Source organism: Gadus macrocephalus, chromosome 23 (assembly GCF_031168955.1).
Source record: "Gadus macrocephalus chromosome 23, ASM3116895v1".
NCBI classification, from domain to species: domain Eukaryota; kingdom Metazoa; phylum Chordata; class Actinopteri; order Gadiformes; family Gadidae; genus Gadus; species Gadus macrocephalus.
Genome location: NC_082404.1, coordinates 12,042,479 through 12,062,912, shown reverse-complemented (window position 1 = coordinate 12,062,912; position 20,434 = coordinate 12,042,479). Strand labels below are relative to the sequence as shown.

At 41.9% G+C, this 20,434-nt stretch overlaps 2 protein-coding genes across 3 annotated transcripts; one reads left to right on the top strand and one right to left on the bottom strand.

Annotated features, from left to right (window-relative positions):
• Positions 1-15: 15 nt before the first annotated feature.
• Positions 16-14,683, bottom strand: nsmaf (neutral sphingomyelinase (N-SMase) activation associated factor). The gene is made up of 31 exons (XM_060044862.1): positions 14,550-14,683; positions 13,457-13,543; positions 13,181-13,259; positions 12,997-13,055; positions 12,640-12,676; positions 12,331-12,381; positions 11,865-11,936; positions 11,495-11,542; positions 11,188-11,240; positions 10,584-10,713; positions 10,295-10,366; positions 9,865-9,973; positions 9,358-9,534; positions 9,013-9,092; positions 8,595-8,685; positions 7,952-8,015; positions 7,237-7,288; positions 6,983-7,103; positions 6,506-6,637; positions 6,373-6,415; positions 5,530-5,696; positions 4,909-5,020; positions 4,456-4,514; positions 4,265-4,332; positions 3,856-3,923; positions 3,625-3,748; positions 3,128-3,211; positions 2,782-2,932; positions 2,206-2,308; positions 1,967-2,076; positions 16-1,783 (listed from the first exon to the last, which is right to left on the bottom strand). The coding sequence occupies exons 1-31, from the start codon at positions 14,585-14,587 to the stop codon at positions 1,689-1,691; spliced, it is 2,736 nt and encodes a 911-aa protein (XP_059900845.1). The 5' UTR covers positions 14,588-14,683; the 3' UTR covers positions 16-1,688.
• A 91-nt stretch (positions 14,684-14,774) lies between these two features.
• LOC132452317 (transmembrane protein 241-like) lies at positions 14,775-20,432 on the top strand. Of its 2 annotated transcripts, none has more exons than XM_060044879.1 (15): positions 14,775-14,915; positions 15,593-15,639; positions 15,752-15,829; positions 16,161-16,242; positions 16,420-16,497; positions 16,726-16,751; positions 16,903-16,954; positions 17,081-17,129; positions 17,317-17,362; positions 17,579-17,614; positions 18,099-18,133; positions 18,378-18,447; positions 19,097-19,190; positions 19,339-19,403; positions 19,540-20,432. In XM_060044879.1, the coding sequence occupies exons 1-15, from the start codon at positions 14,844-14,846 to the stop codon at positions 19,601-19,603; spliced, it is 894 nt and encodes a 297-aa protein (XP_059900862.1). In that variant the 5' UTR covers positions 14,775-14,843; the 3' UTR covers positions 19,604-20,432. The 2 variants fall into 2 exon arrangements, with proteins under 2 accessions (XP_059900862.1, XP_059900861.1); XM_060044878.1 differs by having other exon boundaries at positions 16,723-16,751.
• The last annotated feature ends 2 nt before the right edge of the window (positions 20,433-20,434 follow it).

Here is a 20,434-nt window from a genome sequence, read left to right as displayed (position 1 = left end):
CTGGATGCAGACATCTCCACGATATATAGAAGCTTTTATTAAAAATAATTATATTTGCATTTGAAATACTTAAAACAATTATATCGCTACAAATACCTATAATGCACTTACATGGTTTAAACTGCATGTTTCTGAGTTTGCAAAGACGGACTCCTACTTTTCCCCATGTGCAACTTGCTATCACGATCCTTTGCTCAGGCTTCTGGTAACAAGAAAATAACTTTGAGAGTACATCTCAGCGTCGACAAACATGTGTATTTACACTCGGGGTGGGTCTTGCTAACATAAGGCCCGTCCGTTTAGGAAAAAATTGACATATATGTTTCCTGTAGGGATAATGGCAACTGAGCAGTCGCCTCCTGTCCAATCCACCAAATCCATGCACCACATTTTCCACGTCAACACTTTTACAAATTGTGGCATCCCGCCCCGTAAACCTCGGCCCGGGGCGGGTCAGAGGTGTAGTCGTGGACGGCGTGTACCGCCGCCTTCCACTATCCGTCGACCCGAGGCTTGGACAAAGGGTGGAGGAGTGTGGCATCCCGCCACTTAAACCTCGGCCCGGACCCGCCCGAGGGTTGGTCCTGGATGGCCGATACCACCCTCACCCACCAGCCGGCGACGGAGAGCACCGGCCGAACCCCAATCAGCGAGATTGGGGGACACCTGGCCGAAAGCCGAAGAGCCATCTTAAAGGGAGCACGAGGACTGACATTTGTGGCAGACCAGGAACGGGAGCGAGGAAGTAGGAAGCGCTCGGGTCCGCGAACGGCTAGAGGCCCACGGAGGCCCTAGAGACCGCGTCTAATGTATGTGTCTCAGATAAATGCAATAAATGCCGAATGAGGCTTTATCCCTCGCTGAAACTTGTGATTTGTACGTGGAACCCGGCGACAAAGAGGACTGGGTTACCACATAATGTCTCATCATTTACCTTTTTATGTCAGGTCAAAAATAATACTAATACTCACACACCAACGCAGTGTGTGTAGGCATTATAGTCAATAGTACGTTTACGACTAGATATTGACAGTATAGTGGCTTGTTAAAGTTTTCATATTTATTACACCTTGTGTATGTGTGTAGCTAGAGTAGGAATAAAAGTTATAGGTATTTTTCTTATTCAGTTTTATATAATGTATTTGAATAAGCTTACTTTTCTATTTTTTGTACAAGCTAATCAACTTCCATGAAATGACGCACACAACTATGTTGTTGTGGTCGTGGTTTGTGAAAATACTTGATAAACCGGAAACAGGAAATAAACTAGAAAAACTCTTAAATTAAGAGCAAAAACACCTCATCAACACAGTTAAACTACATCTATTTAAAAAACAACAACCAAAAGCCTGAGATGGAAAATAACAAACAAACAAACACCAGCTATTATAAAAGCCCTGAAACAAGTCTGTAGGCTAAAAAGTCAGGACAAGGTGACTGCAAACAAACTGAAGGATACATTCTTTTTGGTTTCCTACATAGCGCCCTCGAGGAGCACCAGAGAGCAACAGCGAGTCCTAAGCTCCATTCTGGCAGCAAATGAGCAAGCAGAGTGCTGCGGCCATTACGGTCGGCAGCGTTAAAAGCGTTACGGGTCGACTCCACCTCGTCCAATACCATTGGTCTGGAAGACGGCACGACGCTCTGTCCCGGCAGCTGATTGGTGGACCACAGCAGAGGGGGGCAGGTTATGCGGCGATCTTCCAGAAGATGATCTGTCTGTCTTCGCCACCGGTGATCACCGAGCTGCACGGCTCGTTCATCCACATCGCCGTCACTGCTCCTGTTCCCACACAAAGAACAAAAACACGAGTTACATAATGAAATAGATAAATAGAGTATATATACATGGATCTTAAGCATCAGCTGTTCAACTCTCTCTCACAGACAGACGGAGGGACGGACGGACGGACGGACGGACGGACAGACAGACAGGGCCTGGGGCTGCGAGTGTGTGTGCGGTCACCTGAGTGTGCAGGGATGCGCTTGGTGAGTGTGTTGCTCAGCAGATCCCAGAGCAGCAGGTCACCAGACTGACTGCCAGACAGCGCGGTGTTCCCGTCCCAACAGAAGCACCTGGGTCGGGGGTTTAAACGGAGTCAGAAACACACACCGGACCAACCAAAGAACACTGAACTCTCAGCTAAACCGATAAAGAAGTGTGCGTTGGTGTGCGTGCGGGGCCTCTGGGGAGCGCGACGGTACCTCATCTCCTCCTCGGCTCGTACTGATGACATCACGGTGCCCGTCTGGACGTCTATGACCTTGAGGCAGCAGTCGGCCCCGGTGCTCAGGACGTGTCTGCTGTCTGAGGAGGAGGCGGAGCACGCGGGTTCAAGGCGCAGAGATTTAGTTTCTCTGCATTGATACATATTTTTCAGGGACTGTTAAGCACGTTGAAAGATGTCGATTGAGACAAGGTTTTATTTATGTGATCAAGATGATTAACTGTGTATATATATATATATATATATATAACATTATAACATAATGTTATTATAATATAATATCATTTTCTGTGACTTCTTCTTGCACATCAATTGCACTTGAAACGACTAAATCCACAGTCACAGCAGGTCGAAAATGTGGAACATTTAGAACAGACCTACATACAGTAAACCCGACAAAACCACAACCACAAGACACACACACCAGCTCTAAAGGCGCGCAAACACACACCCACACACACACACCCACACACACACACACACACACACAAGATAAATGCATATGTATTGTCCAACAAGTGTCTCTCTAACACACACACACACACACACACACCTGAACTGAAGGAGATGTGGTGGATGGTGCCCGAGTGACACTGGACCTGCTGCAGTAACCCATAGCTACCGGCGTCCCAGATGCACACCGTGCCGCCCTTACACCCCGTCACCAGCAGGGTGCCCGCGGGGTTCAGAGCGACGGCGTTCACCTGAGGACAGAACGGAGCGGGGCACGCTGGAACATCAACCGTGGCACGATGACAAAGTGGCGTTTGCCTCAGCCCGACAGCTCCTTCATTGAACTCAGCCTTGTGTGAGCTGACTTAGCACACTTGACAGATATCACAGGACGGCCAGCAGCTATGTTTTATGTGGTGGTTAAACCAAGCGTCAGTGGCACTCACCCCGGACTCGTGTTCGAACTCGTAGAGCAGCTCTAAGGAGCATCTCTTGCTCCGGGATTGGTTGTCTGGATCCCGCAGCCAAACCTTTGACACAGAAACAAATCAAAACACGTGTTTAAAACATAGCGGGCAAATAGATGAAAATATACCGCTTTTGAACTCCACATTATTTTCGAGATCTGGATGGAAGGTTGCTAGTTTGATCCCCGACCTCTCCTAGCAGACTTTTGAGGTGTCCCTGAGCAAGGCACCTGACCCTAACTGCTCCCGACGAGCTGGCTGTCGCTGTGTGTGTGGTTGACTCCGCCTTCGGTGTGTGAATGGGTGCATGAATGGTTCTAAGTTAATGCCCTGAATATAAATAAATAATAATACATCAGTACAATACTTCCAATGCTGCGGCGTTTACGACAGCACCAGAATGAGTGCGAGCCATCTTTTAGTGCGAATAGATTTGCATGACAACTCGTGACATCATCATCGTGCACCACCCCTACCTTGACGGTGGAATCCCAGGACGCGGTGTACAGTTGGTCACCGTACCAACACATTTGACTGACGGCGTCATCGTGACCCATCAGTGTGTCTTGCCGCCTGCCGTAAGGTATGGAGTAAAAGTACCTGGGGGAGGGGGAGAGGGGTCAATAAACTGAAGTTATATCCACATAAAATGACTACGAAAAACAGGCAAATAAGCCAACACGCATTAAATCAAATACGAAACGTACACGTTGTTGTCCCAGGATGAACAAGCCACGGTGTTGTCATCTGGGAGCATCAGGCATGAGGACAACGCCTGTGGGATATCATTTATTGTCAGGGACCATACAAAGAACATTGTAACAGTAAAGATCATGAAACAGAAAAAGGCTTCTAGCCTAAGCTCATTTCAAGGTCAGGTTGTACATTTGTTACAGTGCAGTTGATGTTATAAAATATAGGTTTCAGAACAAATAGAAAAATAGTTAATAGAGAAGCAGATAGTCATCACTTATAAAGAGGACTAAATAGATAGACCATCCACACGCGTTGACACATGCACTGTGTTTGTGTGATTGTGTGCGTGACCAAAAGTGGCTTTGTGTTGAACCATTAATTTAGTCGAAATGAATGCAAGTATAATATAATTCTGCATACCATGTTGGAGAAAGACATGCTTCTCTGGAATTCTTTCAGCTCTTTAGAGAACATTTTTATCGTTGAATCTAGGGAAGAACAAAGACACAATAAAAAGGGTCACGATCACATTGAATAGACTCGAGACTTTTAAATGCCTACAGTGTCATTTAATTTAGGTGTCGGAAAAACACAAATAATAATAAGCAGACCTTGTGATGTGGCGAAAATGGATGCTCCGTCTCGAGTCACAGCGATTCCCGTCACCGCCCTATGTTCAACACACACACACACACACACACACACACACACACACACACACACACACACACACACACACACACACACACACACACACACACACACACACACACACACACACACACACACACACACACACACACACACCTTGTGAAAATGTTTTCCTTTATTCTAAATTACTTCGGAACAATGAGCATAATATTCATTAGATGAGCATAACTGAGGTGTCCCGGGTCAAATTGTACATCATTTTTCAGTGGACATAAAATTTAAAATATAACACAATTCCAAAGAAAGAATAAAGCAGAGGTCAAATATCCAAGTTCAAACTATTCTTCCCCTAAACATTTGAAGTATGCAAGCGGTGTTCTTCTAACGCACAACGTCCTGGAGTGTGGACTCACTCTTTGTGTATCTTATGGGTGGAGAGCACCTGGAGTTGCTCCATGTTCCCCCAGGCCAGCTTCCTGCTTTCCTCCGTCAGGTCCTCAAACGAGGTGTCCTCACTGGAGCAGGCTGGAACACCAACGTAGCGGAAGAATTAAAAGGAGTGGAAGCAATAAAATGCAATTTTTATCTGAAGTTTGTTTTATTTATTTGTTGTATTTGGGTGTCAGATTGATAGGGTAGGGTGGGGTGGATTCTTTTAATTGTATTGAGCAACCCCGGCCTCAGACAGCTGATGTTAAAGCAAGTACAATACAATTCATTGGGCTACTACATGATTGCTCATCAAAAGAGCAGTGATTTTGTAATAGTTTAGAATCTATACTAGAGAGGGGGCAACAGTTTTCCCCCAAAGTCTACTTTATGTAATCTGTGAAATGTGTAATGTCCATGATTTGTTTAAATATTCATGGTGAAACGGAAACAAAAGGGGAAAACTATTTCAAGTTTAAGTTGACTGTGAACTTGAAGGACATGACTCCTCGTACTCCTCATCCTTCTAGATTTGCTGATCTAAGAGAATACTTTTATGTTCAATGGCGGAACTAGAATTTGCGTGTGCATGCGTCGGCGTGTACCTGACGACATGTCGCTGAGCGTGGAGTAGGTGCTGGAGCTCTGGGTCATGCTGTGGAAGCGGGGGGTGATCCTCTGGGGGTGGGGCACGGTGAACAGCTGGGTGGGGGTCTGGCCGAACTCCAGGATCTGGGTCAGCATGGCGATCCTCTGGTCAGGGTCGTCGATGCTGAGCGGGGAGGAACACACACACACACACACACACACACACACACACACACACACACACACACACACACACACACACACACACACACACACACACACACACACACACACACACACACACACACACACACACACACACACACACACACACACACACACACCTTAATTTAACAATTTAACAACCAAACAGCAAAATCCCAAATCACAAGGACAGAAGAATAACAGAATTGGTACCAGGTGATATCACCATTATTGCCAATCCCAAACTGCATCAATAACCAGCATGGACATATTTACATTGAGGCTGAATTGACTGCTGCGACACGTTAACATCACCGCCATTTTGGAGAGGCCAGAACTGGCCTGGAAACAAATACAAGCAAACGGGGAGCTGCTGTTTGTTCTGGGTAAAACTATTTCTCAACAGACCTATTTCAGTTGGTCATTTTTTATATTCATATTGAATCAAATTACAGTGTCTCCCCGGATTACTTGTATTTGTCTACAGGCCAGTCTTGACCTCTCCAATATGGCGGGGATGTTGCAGTACGATCCAAAGGCCTATGCGGCGTCCATGTATAGATGTCTACGATACAGAGAGGGTGCTGTCCTTGCGGTTGGCTTTATATACATATGTTGTGTTACTTATGCTAGGATGGCATTTTTGGTTTTGATACCTGTCACAATCGATGCCACCTTCATAGGTCAGCGGGTGAAACACTGAGAGGAAGACATAAAAACAGATTAGACATTTTAAGTTGTGCATTCAGGTTTGTATTTGGCTTGAAAGAGGCCAGGCTTCTTCGTTACCGTTATGGGATGCCACAGCCTCACACCCACGCTGCTTGTAGCCAAACACCAGGTCAATCCACTCGTGGAGGTTCTCTGACACGTACTGGCTCTCCAGCGCAATCTTGTGTTTCTGGAGGAAATCGTTGGCGTCTGAACATAGCAAGACACTATTATTAATACAATGCATGGGACTCAATGCAAACCAAAGTAACTGAACATATTTTTCCGTGCACAAATTAATTGGATTTCACGTAATAATTCGACTCCAGTCCACTGTATAGTCTCATAATAAGACTCATAGCAAGTGTTTAAGTCTTAGTTTTGCTAGATATCTTAAAATAATGCAATCAATCTTGCATGTTTTTGTACAACATTGATAACATTATGTTCAAAAGATTTGACAAGTACACCTCTTAGCAACTTATCTGTTCATGAAGAGACAATACAAGTATATATATACTATCTAGTACTGAGTAGAAGGGGAACAGCAGAAACCTGAGGACCAGGGCGGCAGGTTGACTTCGTTGATTGAGCTTCCGTTCTGCCTCCTTCCCAGATCGATGCTAAACTTGTTCTCCAAGAAGCTAGGATCATCACCATAGAACTCCGGAATCAACTGGGATACAGACGAGAGACACCCAGCGCATTCACAGCCTTTTCTTATGTTATAAAAATATTCTATAATGAGGAAAATCATGAATTCAAACACGGTGACCCTTGATGACAAGCAATGACGGTTCGGTTTTCACCTCTTTGAAGTCAGTTGCACCCTCAAGGCAATTCTTCCACGTTTCGTGGATACTGTTGAGAATACACATCGATTAAAGCGCTGAATGTCTAACCACTCACAAACAATGTTGTTCAAATGACACTCACGACCTACTTTCATATTATTTTCTGTCATTTCCTGTGTGCACATAACTTTAGGTGACTCATGCAGATTTTATGAAAAACAGGAAGTACACGAAAACACACAAACACATAAATCAGGGGTTCTCAAAGTTTGGACAGCTGAGGGCCAATCTAGGTACCCAAAATTTGAGGTCAAGTGAGGTCTAAATCACGAAACTGAGGTTCATCCTTTCAAAGTAATGAACAGTCGGATTAAAACTAACAAATATAACAGGATTTAATTGAAAGCTAGAGAGAGTCGACTTTTCTCGACTCTCTCGACTATATTTATTTATTTTGTTTAAGTTAATATTGATATAATAAAAAATATAAATCTTTTTTTTGAATTTCTTTAATTCTTTCATCTGTAATTCATTCAGGAATGTTTCTGCGGGCCGCACTTTAAGGACCAATGACCTAAACCATCTATTTTGAACACCAGTTGTAACCCCCTGATATTTTGATTAAAAAGGTGTTGGCATAGGAGAAGGCTGGTTATTGGTCGGTTACCTCCGGACCCATGAGAAAATTCCTGAGCAGGAGTGTGATTGGTGGAGGCGATATGACTCCTACCTGTTAAACATCCTGTCCGCGTGGTCATAGCGTCCGTTCTGCAGAGACAGCATGTGCTCAGGAGCTGTCCAGCAGCAAAGAGAGATTATTCAAAATGACACAACAAGGATAAAGGATATCCTAGTTCAAACAAGGATTCAAACAAAGGGGAGGCCCTCTTTAGAGCAGTGTATTGGGTTAAGCAAACACACAAAGAGACTCTGTGAGTAGAATTAAACATGATATAAAGCTTGATGAATGTTCTTCTCAGTGGAACGCTGTTGCATTTGCTAGAATTACTGCACTACTCCCGAAATCGTCATCTCAATTTACAGTATTAAATGGCAACAAAGATGTCTAGAAAACACGATATGCTGTAATATAAGGCAAGGCAAGGCTAGGCAACTTTATGTATATAGCACTTTTCATACACGAGGCAGACCCAAAGTGCTTCACATAGAAACATATCCGTACAATAAGTGTAGAAGCAGTAATCCACGACACATAATAAAATTTACTATTTTCCCATTTTGTAAGTAGCAGTAATCCAAAGTCACTTCCAGTGTGTCTTGCTTCTCATAGTTTTTTGCGATACTCTATGTGTGGATGTTATGTGCTTGGACCGCAGGGTGTGAGGATGTGGAGGTGAGGGGGACCCACGTACCGACTCTGACCAGGTAGAAGAGGACGTAGCCTGGGGACGAGTAGTGACTGCCGTACATGAAGGACGGCTCCGGCATGCCTCTGTAGCGGGCCTGCAGGCCGAAACACAGAGAGGGACTGAGACGCAGTGGATCAGGGCATAGCAGGCTAATCGTGTTAAAGGGAGCGGCATTGGCTGGTTGGACGAGCTAGCCGCGATTAGCATTTTATTAGAGACATGAATGATTTAAATGAAATCGTGTGGCACAACTTGTTTTTAATTGTATGTTTAAAAGTGAAGTGGATGGAAGCTGAGGGGTTTATGGGGGTACTTGAAGTGTATGGTACAATATTCCTTAAACCAAAAAAACGATGTACAAACTGAATAAATGAGACTAAAAAAATAGTATGAAAAGAAAACATTGATAAGAGATTCTTACCAGTAAGCGCTCCAGTCTCTCTTTGTTTAGAGCACCGATGGGTTTGGTCAGGTCTCTGAACGTAGCCGAGTTCGTCAAATCTATGAAAGCAAAACAAAGCAGACGGTTCATAGCTGAGACACATACATATCAATTGAAATGAATAATCTTTAATAAATTAACAAACTAATAATGCCTTTTTTCCCCTCCCACTCACACACACAATTAATAAATATAATAAAATAATCAACACACATTTTTTGTATCCGAATCTTGCAAAGATGGGCTTTGTTTTTCTCTAATATCTCCAACCCCGTCCCTGTCCCCGTCCCCGAGCATGCTAACGTAGCGTAGCCGCGTAGCTACCTAGCTGGGGGCTGGTGTAGTCGGCCAGCACCCAGGGCAGGATGGGGTACTGGGACAGGTCGTTGCAGCTGCGGTCGGCCAGGTTGTTGAGGTGGAGCAGGTACTGGTAATTGCTGAGGTGGCCGCGCTGCCACTGCAGCATGTAGCTCTCCGCCGTGTGCTCCATCAAGTGGTTCTCTGGAGCGGGGAATGTAAAATAAAGTTTTCCTTTTGGCAAGGTGTATACAATGCTTTGATTTCATTGTATGTTTGACTAGCCAACCTTCCTCTCTCTCCTCTTTTTTTAAACATAACTCTTTATTTATGGATCCCTTTTAAAAAAAAAAATTAACAGAGCATATTAACAAACTGTTTATAATTATTTTTAAAATATTAACTGCTCACACATCGCTTGAAGTTTCCATGGTATGCTTCAATTGTTCTCAACTTCTAGGTCATGGTACGCAAAATTACAAAATATGAATATAACCGCTCGTTAAATGAAGGTCTCTTGCGTGGAATACCGACCCAAGAATGTGGCGATGTAGTAGTAGACTTCGTCTCGGTCTGCTGTGTTGTAGAACTTCAGGTAGATGTCAGAGCAGGAGTCGTTCTCTGTACAGAACACCTCCAGCCCCTGGACCACACACACACACACACACACACACACACACACACACACACACACACACACACACACACACACACACACACACACACACACACACACACACACACACACACACACACACACACACACACACACACACACAATGGTCATGTAAAAATATAAATAAGTTTGTTAAAACATTCAAAAGCAGAAGTTAACGACAATAAGAAATAGAGGTTTTAACCACTACTAACATCCTTGCTACTCCTATATACGAGCAGGATATCGGTGTATTTGATTAGTTAACTAGCAGCTACTCTACTGAACCTTTCAACATTTTTAACTCACCAGTGGCCTGAGCCCATGCCTCCTTTTGTAGATCCTCAGGACTTCGTGGAGTTTGATCTGAATCACCTGTTCCTAAAAACCAATGACAAAAAACAACAACACAAAAGCACCAAGTTTCATAAAGGAAGCAAATCTAGTATAGTGCTGATGGAGAGTCTACTGTTGTGTAACCGCTTGCGTGTCTCTTTAACCTATAGCCACACATTGACTCTGTGTGTAACTGGATTATCCCAAAGTGAGCGGCGTGAGTAAGTCGAGGCACGGTGTGTCCAATACGGGGGGGACTCACGGGGTATCCGTTGAGGGGCTGGAAGTAGAGGCCCTCGTCCGTGATGCAGACGTGCCCGGGGTTGGACACCAGAGGCAGGACCATCTCCGCGGTGCACTCCATGTGCGGGCCCTCTGACACGCTCTGGAAGCTGGAAAAAAAACATCAACATGAATTTAATAGTAATCTTATAGTTAATGTTTTAGAGTTCTCAAAGACACTGTGTGATATAAAAAGACAAAATACGGGAGTATGACAAAAAACAAATATCGATAAAATATCACATTAAAACTTTTAGACGTATTGGCAGAATGCCGTTGTGAAGGTTGAATCTACAAATAGGACCATCGCCCTATAAAGTAATCAGTGATAAAGCTCCTAAAAAAAAAATTGTACTTTCCCCTTCCACATGTGGGGGCAAAGCTAGGCTAGCGACAATCTGGCATTTGTCTTGGTGTTGTGGCATTATCAGTTGTGTTGTGGCTTCTGCGTTTTGCTTTTCTGTTCATGTGATTTATGAATTTGCAAAGAGTGTTGGATATACAGTTCAGTGTCTCAGTGTTATCCATGGGACATCCATCTGTCCCAGCTACGTCATCATAAATAATAATTCACGAGTAAATACCTGTGTTTGTCAAATGACGATCTTGCCAGTCTTGACTGTAAATTAGCCTCAATCTGGAAAAAGAAACGAACATCAGGACTGGTTATAATTCTAGTATGCGTTAAATAACGTAATTTTCTTTATTAATATTGGGATTTAATTGTATTTATCTATTAGTATTTTTGAATCCCTTGTAATTCTAAACATGCCCTCATCACATATCTTGAAAAATATGAAATTAGTGCTTTATTCCATCGAAAATACAAAGAACTGGTAGCTTTGCTTTAAATATCCAAAGCTCAAGCACCATTAAAATAACATGACTCACCATTGCTGTCTGGTCTCCCAGTTTGTCTAAGCAGGACGCCCTGTGGAGCTGAAGAGGGCACAGTATTTCATGAGCAAACACATAGACTAAATAATACACTGTTGTTCATTTGATAATCATTTCGTCATCAAAATGGGTAAATGGAAGGCAGAATAAGATAACAGCATGTCATTTTCAACATCCTATTCATACAACAAAAACAAATTGTTGTTGCAATTTTAGCCAAACAAGCAAACACACCATCCATTTTATCTGTTTACATTGGCTTGAGGAAAAGCACAAAATATAGATTTTACAGCCCACGGGCCAAAAATCCTCAGCTGAAGCAGACAGCAAAATGAAGGTCAATCAATAATCATGAGAAACGTACCTGTAGCAATGTTTGGACAACATCTTCCGTTTTATTCCAAACTTCCAGTTCAAAGTTGAACCTTTTATCACCCTGTGAGGGAAGCACGCAGTTTATATTGAGAGGTACATTAACATCACATGCATGATCTCCTATTCTAGAATACATAATGCCCAAATCTTTATTATGAAGTTTCAGCGCTTTAAAAAGATAGAGAGGCGAATATGTTGTGGTAACGCTTTCAGCGATAGTAATTCATAGAACCAACCACAGTATTTTCTACCGGATTACAAGTCAGCCCTCAAACTTTGCGGATTGACAAATCACCATTTCATGCTTGCTTTGATTGCCAAATTTATTTCTTGCAGCAGGTCAAGCGTTTTCATCCAAACCACTTAACGGTCGTTAGGATGTCAATTTGTGTTTGTACAGATGTTGAGCATGGAAAATCGGAAAGACAATTGCCATTTGCACAGCTTTGACTCACTCTTTCGATTCTGTATGGCGCAATGACATTGTCTTCTTTCATATAATTGGCCTGAAATCAGATTTAGTCATGTTAAAGTTGACAGAGAACTTGAGACCTTATTGAGCTTCCCATTATTCAGGAAATTACATATACTGACATAAATTGTGAATAATTGCAAATACACACACACACACACACACACACACACACACACACACACACACACACACACACACACACACACACACACACACACACACACACACACACACACACACACACACACACAGCATCATTTAAATAAAGAACAAGTTGTCAAAGACACACCTGTCTGCATAGAATAGAGATGGTCGGTGGCTTTGTCCTGTGGAAGAAATTACGATAAAAAATAAAATAAATAAGATTAACAAAAATCAACCATAATATCAAAATATAAATATAAACATTGTGAATCAATGGGTGAATTTATCTCCCAATGGATGAATAGGATATAAATTTGATTTATAGGAAATAGCTTTTTTCTTTCAAGATCTTACTAGATACTTTTTCAGTAACCTTTACATACAACGACTTTCAGCCTCAGCTGATTCACAGCTGGTTTGTCCGACCAGTTTGGCTGCTTGGCTAAATAAGCTTTTGTCAATACAACTTATCCAGCACAACAAATGGCAGAGCAGGACTCACTCGAAGGGGTTCTCATTTTGGTCCACCACCTCAATCTTCTTACATTCCCTGAGAGGAATCTGTAGGGGATAACGATGGAAGGGGCCAGCACAATTTAAATTATGACAATAACAGTTTTTGATATGTTGTAGACTGTATGCTCTTAAGGAAAGACATCAACGTGCACAGATAAATGAACACACACCTTTAATATCGGCTCAGCAAAGTCTTCAGGATCAAATATGAGCGATTTAGAGCAAACCTTGAATGAGCCTCTGACCTTTCTGAAATAAAGAAAATATTGACACACAGCATATTAAAACATTGGCTGATGTCATGTTGTCCCTGCAACGCTGATTACATTCTAACCTGTTGAACGGTTCATCATGCATACTGTGGGACTAACTAAGAACACACTGTAACACTGCTATTAACAGTTAGAAAACCCTAATAAAACCATTGTTGGCCACAAATTACTCACCTGTCCTTTGTCGAGCTTGCACCAAGTTGCAGAGCTGTGTGCTGCTCAAAATAGTATTCCTCGAGGTCCAGCAGCAACAGGGAGAACCTTTAAAGGGATAAAAACAAAAGTAAGATACACCAATAGGCTTGTGTAGTGTGCAAAGCAAACCTAACCAGGCATGAGGGTGGGGAGGTGATAATCATGTAATTCCTGTGAGCTCCAGTGGGCTGAGCAGCCAGCTGATGCAACCAGATAGTCCTTAAGTTGTGTAGTGGGCTGGCATCAGGTATCCCTTTGGGCTGTTACTCTAATTGAGCAGTGGAGGGATTCACACTTGAATGAAAATGCTTTTAGCCTATCATCTCAACTTTGTTATCTGCCACATTAAAGGCTGATATCACTTAAGTTGCCAGCATTGGTAATGTAGAGTTCATATTTCTATAAGGTTTGTCAATTTACCAAGTGACAAATCATGATCATTTGTCACGAATATTGTTTATTTCCATTACATTTGTTAATTCAGCACTTTAAATATCAATTCATTTACCAAGTTCCTGTTTCTAATGTACAAATCAACAGTGGGCCTAGTAACATAAGCCCACAATATTGACACCAGTAGACCACATGGTAAATGCATTGGTTATCAACCTTATCATTACAACTCAAATGAGTCCCATTGTTCACAGTTCATCTAAGGAAACAATCCAGTTTTAGCTACAGAATGTTGGATTTAATTACGTTATTATAATAAGTAGGCCACCGGCCCAGGCACCCCAACTTCTTCTGGATCAGATCCATGCATGGATGCTTCACTTGAAATACTAAACTATTGCTTTCACTTTGTTTTGTATTGCCTTGAGACGTTGTACTGACCAAGTCAATTAGGAAGGAGCAACATTGCTGTAAACACAAGACATTCTATACTTAATTGAATTCAGGCATTACAAGAAAAGTACCTAATTTGTTTATACAGAGATTCCAACATCTCACCAAGGATCTTCCGAGGACTGGCCTAGTAGCCAACTGTTAAAACCCATCTTGCCCATTTAACACGAGACACACTCCCAATGTAGAAGTAAGAGCTGATTGATAGAGTTGTCAATGTGCCTACCTTTCTTTAGATCGCTCTTTTGTCTTCAGAAATGCCATGTCTGCTGCGCACCATCGTTGGGAACTGTAAACCCTACTCTCAGACCAGCCCGCTGTAAACACGGAAACGCTGCGGAACCATGTGACCGAAGACCAGCGCTGCTCTGGACGCGTGACGTGTCGCAGCTTGAGTTAACCGTCTTCAGATCAAGTTTTTTTTTTTGTTTAACAAATGATCCCATATGAATGATCAATATGTAAAAACATGGGTCGCATTGTAAGTTATGGGTCCTCCGTTATGTGACGGGAGGGCAGCATGCAGTGGAAAGGGCATATGACTGGACTGGTGTTCAGCATCGTCTTCGTTGGATCATGTTTCACCAATAAGGTAAAGTTTGTGAGTTTTGAGTTTGAAGAGTCATAACCTATTTGATTACTTTCTTCTGTAGTTAAGGGTTGCAGTTCCACATCAGTGATATCACTTCACAAAGCTGTACTGTGGCTGGTAGTTTTCCATAGCTGCATTGCAGGTTATAAGAGTCAGATTGTGAATGAGAGAAATAATCTGATGTCAATAATGGACTCTATCGACCACTACCATTCGATGGCAGATATTAGAACTAGAATAAAGTTGAGTGATTCTGGACCTCCAGTCATGGCTTATCTAAACAGGCAAGCTGTATTGGAGTAGGCCTATCCAAAGTATTTGGATCACTTCATTAAATAACTAAATAAAACTCAATAAATACTATTGACATTAAAATATCCATTGTTATACATTCAATAACACATCCTTACTTAAGCTGTGACATGCATGTATTTAAGAAACGTAATATTTGAATAGCCTATAGCTTCACTGTTTTAGACGTTTCTAATGACTGAGCCCTATATATATTTAATATGCATGCCACTTTCCAAAGCAAGTTACAATGCCATGACAGTGTAAAGTTTAAACAGTCCTAGAATGGGTGGCCCCAGTGGTAATTTTCTGGAATATTGTCTATAGTCTGGTTTATCCTCTACCAGTGATACTGTCATCATGCTTTGCTTTTCATTGTTTTTCAGTTTGTCTTGTCTGTTTTAAAGTTCACGTTTCCAACCTTATTTCAAGGGTAAGTCTTTTTTAGATTTGAAGTAATACAATCCATATATTGCAACGATCTCTATACTTGTGTATATGTTACACTGCTGCCACTTATCTTTGCCTTACATGTTGTATCTCAGATGGCAGACCTTAGTGGGAGCTGTGCTTCTTCTGCTGTCTGGGAGGCTTGGGTGGGTGGAGTTGACCCGCATCTCCAGGTGAGTTGAAACCTAATCATTCCCCCCTCTGGGTTTTAGTAAAGTAACCTTTCTGTTCAAATAGAATGCATAACAATTAAGGGCAACGGTTGACTTCTCTGTAAATCGGCCAATCCAACCCCATTGGGCCAGTGGGCATTTGGGGCAGGATTGAGATATCGTTCAATAGACTTTCTGAGATGCTAGTCATAACCGCAGATTTGGGGTTTTGGGTTTGGCATCTTTCTCGGAAACGCTTACACGCGTAGACTGCTGATATTCCGGGTTCAAACCCATCCATGTGAATGGTTGGAGAGGGTTCTGCATCTCACACCCTGCTTCCATCCTTTAGGTCTGCAGTTGTCTCCTGGCTCCCAGGGTCCCTCGTGTTCCTTGGCTCCATCTACGCTGGCTCCCGGGCTTTATCCCGCATGGTACGTCGTCTGTTCTGACTCCCCAACGCTCAGCGATGCATCACAGCAGACTACGTGAGACATTGTGGACTACTTGTGGTAGTGGGTCTACTTTTCAGACTTTTCCTCCGACGTAAGGGGCTGTGATATCCGGGCAACATTTGATTTTTCCCTTTCGTCCTTTTCTCTTCTTCTCAGGCCGTTCCTTATTTCTTCACCGTCCAAAACGCCTCCCATGTCGTCAGCTACCTTCTGCTGAGGGTCGTTCATAGAGAGGTGGGTGCAGGCAGGGGCTGCCCTCTTGATAGGACTCATTCAGCTACGCTCATGTATTCTGTGGATGGTTTTGTCTTATTCACTTGGATGATAAATCAACAGATGTAAATAAGAAAAAATGGGAATTGACTTAAAACAGGCCGATAGACTGTCATGTAATTTGCCTAGCTTGAATGTGGAGGGCTTGGCCTCTGACATATATGGTGTTTTTTTCCTTATCATTAGCAGAAGACTTCTTGGTCCAAGCTTTCAAGGTTTGTATACATATTCTAAAATGATTAAATGTCATTGTGTTGCTGTAAAGAGCTAGATATCATAGTTCTCTCTTTATATTTTGTTATTATTTCTCTGCACACCCATTACAAAAATGTCCCCCTGGTTCTTTTTCCCTTTTGGTTCATGTAGTATGTGTATCATGTTTTTTTCTGCCATCAACCTCCCTATACACAATCCTGGGGTAATTATTACATTAATTTACTTACTTGTCTACTTAAGATGTATTTACAACATTCATCAATAAAAAATAACAATTGCATATTTTTCGGGACATTTGGACTTTGAAGAACGTTTACCTTTCTTACAGTTTGATTTGAATACTTATGGCTGGGCAGTTTGTCATCTGGCTTGTGTTGGTAAGTATCATCAGCTTGCCAGTTTCTGGGTACTTAAAGGGTATAAAGATTTAGTTTATTGAAATTGGCTTTGCATCACTTTGCCAGGAATTACTGCCGGCTAAAAATGTAAAGTTTCTGATTGTACTGACTTGGAGTGCTTTCCACAGAACTTGATCTGATTTCATATTCATCTTCTTATTTTTAGGCGCGTACAGAGTGTTCCGAATCCGTTTCAAATCCATCCAGCTAAGGCAAGTCCTGTGAAGAGTCTAACACAGTGAAATGGATTGATTATTCTGAAACATCAACAACAAAAATATAAATTCTTTATGAATACATCTACATACATTTTCCACAAGAAACTTAAATAATGTATTGCAACTTGTTCACTATCCTACGGCCAAATTAACCCCTTCGATTTGAAGGATTTATTGAAATAAAGCTCTGATTTTGTGCTCTCTTTACAGTGTCTTTGACCAGCAGTACATTAACTACATGTTCAGGTAAGGAAATCTAAAGTAATATAGACCTCCGAAATACGTCACAACCTTGTGTAAGAAGACAATATTGAATATATATCGTCCTACAGAAAAGTATGCTGTAGTGAAGAATAACAATATTGTGGTGAGCTGTACTTCTTACAGCCATTGAAGAGTTTGAGTGATAAAGAACACAACCACAACATATAGATCTTGTTTTATTCTTTACACATGACTAGCGACTCAAGTTTAACCCTGAAAACCTATTGTCCACATTAGATCAAGGTCTTGACAAACTAAATAACACCAAAATAACCATGAACCCAATAATAACCTTTTTAAATATAACACAACAAATGGACAGACACATAGTACAACAGAACTATAAGGATTATAATAACTGCTATGCTACATGCTAGCTAGTCCCACACCACATCCAGCATGGGATGCAACAAGATGTTTTTGGCTGTGCGTGTAATATTAATAACATACCTTTTTTAACGCATAGCATCTGTCTGCTGGCCCTTGCTGCTCACCCCACTGGTAAGATATAATGATGGTAGCTTTATCTGTATTGTACCTACTATGAGATACGTCATGGTAAATATACCATCTTGTTCCATCACAAATACAGATTTCCGTTTAAACAGTTCTTCGGACTATCGGTTATTATTAAAACAGGACAAATGGAAAATATATGCATTGTAAAGGCTTTCCTTATTGTCATCTTTTATGCATCATTTAAATGTAATGGATCCTGTTGATAATGTGGTCTGCTTCCTTCCAGGGGACCTGCTCGCTGCCTGGGAGTTTCCACTCCTTGCTTCCTATACATTTCATTGGGGCTGCTGTGCCAGGTGAGGACTTTTTGTGTCTACCCGCTAGTTGTCCTTAGTTAAGGTTGGGTTTCGTTGTGGTAGCAAAGGACAGTTTAAATGCAAAGCATCCCTTGTTCAGCATCACCATGTTTTAGTCTCTCACACACACACACACACACACACACACACACACACACACACACACACACACACACACACACACACACACACACACACACACACACACACACACACACACACACACACACACACACACACACACACACACACACACACACACACACACTCATCCAGTGTTGTGTCACAGTGTAATCACTGGTGTTTGAGAGGTACTTAAGGAAACGTTTCTATGGTGAAAGCAGCTTGTGTGGTAGATAATGGAGGTTAATTCATTCTAGTAGGCTAGAAGAGCAAACATGAGTTCTTTGACAAGGCACTCCTCGTTGCCTTCAGGAAAAGCTGAAAAGACAGGTGGTGTCTTCACTGAATATTTTAAAATAAACCCTCATTCTCCTGACAGGCAATCACCAATCTTTGTTTTAGTGTTAATGGCGTTGTATATATAGATATGGCAATGGTTATGCAATGAAAATCGGCAAATAATATATACTCTTGGGAGAACCCTGCTGCTATAATACAAAACTAATTTATTACTCTTATTTCACAGTGCCTTGCTGGGTTTTCTTCTGCTATTGGCAACAGTAAAGCTTAAGAGTGGGTTGTCCCTGGAGGAGTCTAGGACCTGGACATTCCTGTCCAAGGTAATTTCTTCTTTGGTTGTCCTTTATCTTTTGAGCATTTTTGCAACAAAAATGCATAACTTTGATAAAATGTCTTCATGATCAACTAGCATACTGTTTATCAGTTGGTGACATATCCTTAGTGAAATCTCTCCCAAACCCAACACAGCTGGCTGCTGTGACCCTCTCCCCCCTGGCCTTCCCCCTGGACCCTAACATACCGTCCTTTGCCTGGTGAGTCTCCCAGCCTGGCTTAAGGCCTTCCATCCATCATCTCATCTTCACCTAGTGAACAGATTTATATTGGATAAATCTTCACCACACTCCTGTGGGTTCTTGGGAGTGTTAACTGATGCTTGCTTTTTTCCAGTGTGTTCTTCAGCCTTGTTGGGGAGGCCCTGTTGGTGTACTCAGATATGGATACCAAAGCGTAAAGACAGCAGCAGAACCAAACGAGCCTTTTGATGGCACTTGACACTCCGTCATATATTTATATATATGAAATTCTCTATTTTTCTGAAAAAGTATTTTTTAACTCATGCCTTTTGATGTGAAGAAAGATCTTATATGTATACTTGTTTCCTTACATGGTGTGTATGGTAGTTTGCTATAGGAAATGCAATTTCTTTCCCTGTTGCAATTTTTTTCCCTGTTTACCCAAAGTTTACCTTTATATTATTCAAGAGCTTTTGAGCTTTAACGGGACTGAAAGTACAATATGAATAATGTCTACATACTTTTATGCAACTTAGAAATTGAGAAAACGGGTCGAGGGGAAAAGTAATCGAACGTTACTAGTATTAGGTTATTCCTAGTTTTATCGTTCAACAAATTAGCAGCGTCTTCGACAATCTCTAGTCCCTGAATCCAGCTATGTTGTTAGCCCGCTGGTTCTTGGCATGTTCATTTTATTGGACACAAAACCAATACTGTATTGACCAATGTGCTGACAAAACGCCTTATTTCAACTGCATTGGGCAGAAGGGAGCCGATGAATACAATTGAAATGAACGTAAAGCCAGTGTTGAGTGCTCGCTTTGTATAAAGGAGTTGATGCTAGCTGGGTGTAATTTGAGCTGAAGCATTGAACTGCACCTTAACACCTTAATGTTTATTATGCCTACTTATGAAAAAGGGGACTTGTTTTTTTTCCCATTGACCCTGTGCTGTAAAATAATGACTTCATATTTGTTGTCTACAAAGAGCCATTACATTTGAAAGGGAAATTCTTCTGTAAACTGAAATAAATTATGTAAAACATTGCT

Coding starts and splice junctions, on each gene's coding strand:
- nsmaf (XM_060044862.1), bottom strand. CDS start 14,587: ATGGCATTTCTGAAGACAAAAGAGCGATCTAAAGAAAG. Junction 7,289..7,951: donor GCGGACAGGATGTTTAACAG/GTAGGAGTCATA, acceptor TATTCTCAACAG/TATCCACGAAACGTGGAAGA. Junction 5,021..5,529: donor GCTCAGCGACATGTCGTCAG/GTACACGCCGAC, acceptor TTGGTGTTCCAG/CCTGCTCCAGTGAGGACACC.
- LOC132452317 (XM_060044878.1), top strand. CDS start 14,844: ATGCAGTGGAAAGGGCATATGACTGGACTGGTGTTCAGCATCGTCTTC. Junction 16,955..17,080: donor TCCCTATACACAATCCTGGG/GTAATTATTACA, acceptor CCTTTCTTACAG/TTTGATTTGAATACTTATGG. Junction 19,404..19,539: donor AACATACCGTCCTTTGCCTG/GTGAGTCTCCCA, acceptor GCTTTTTTCCAG/TGTGTTCTTCAGCCTTGTTG.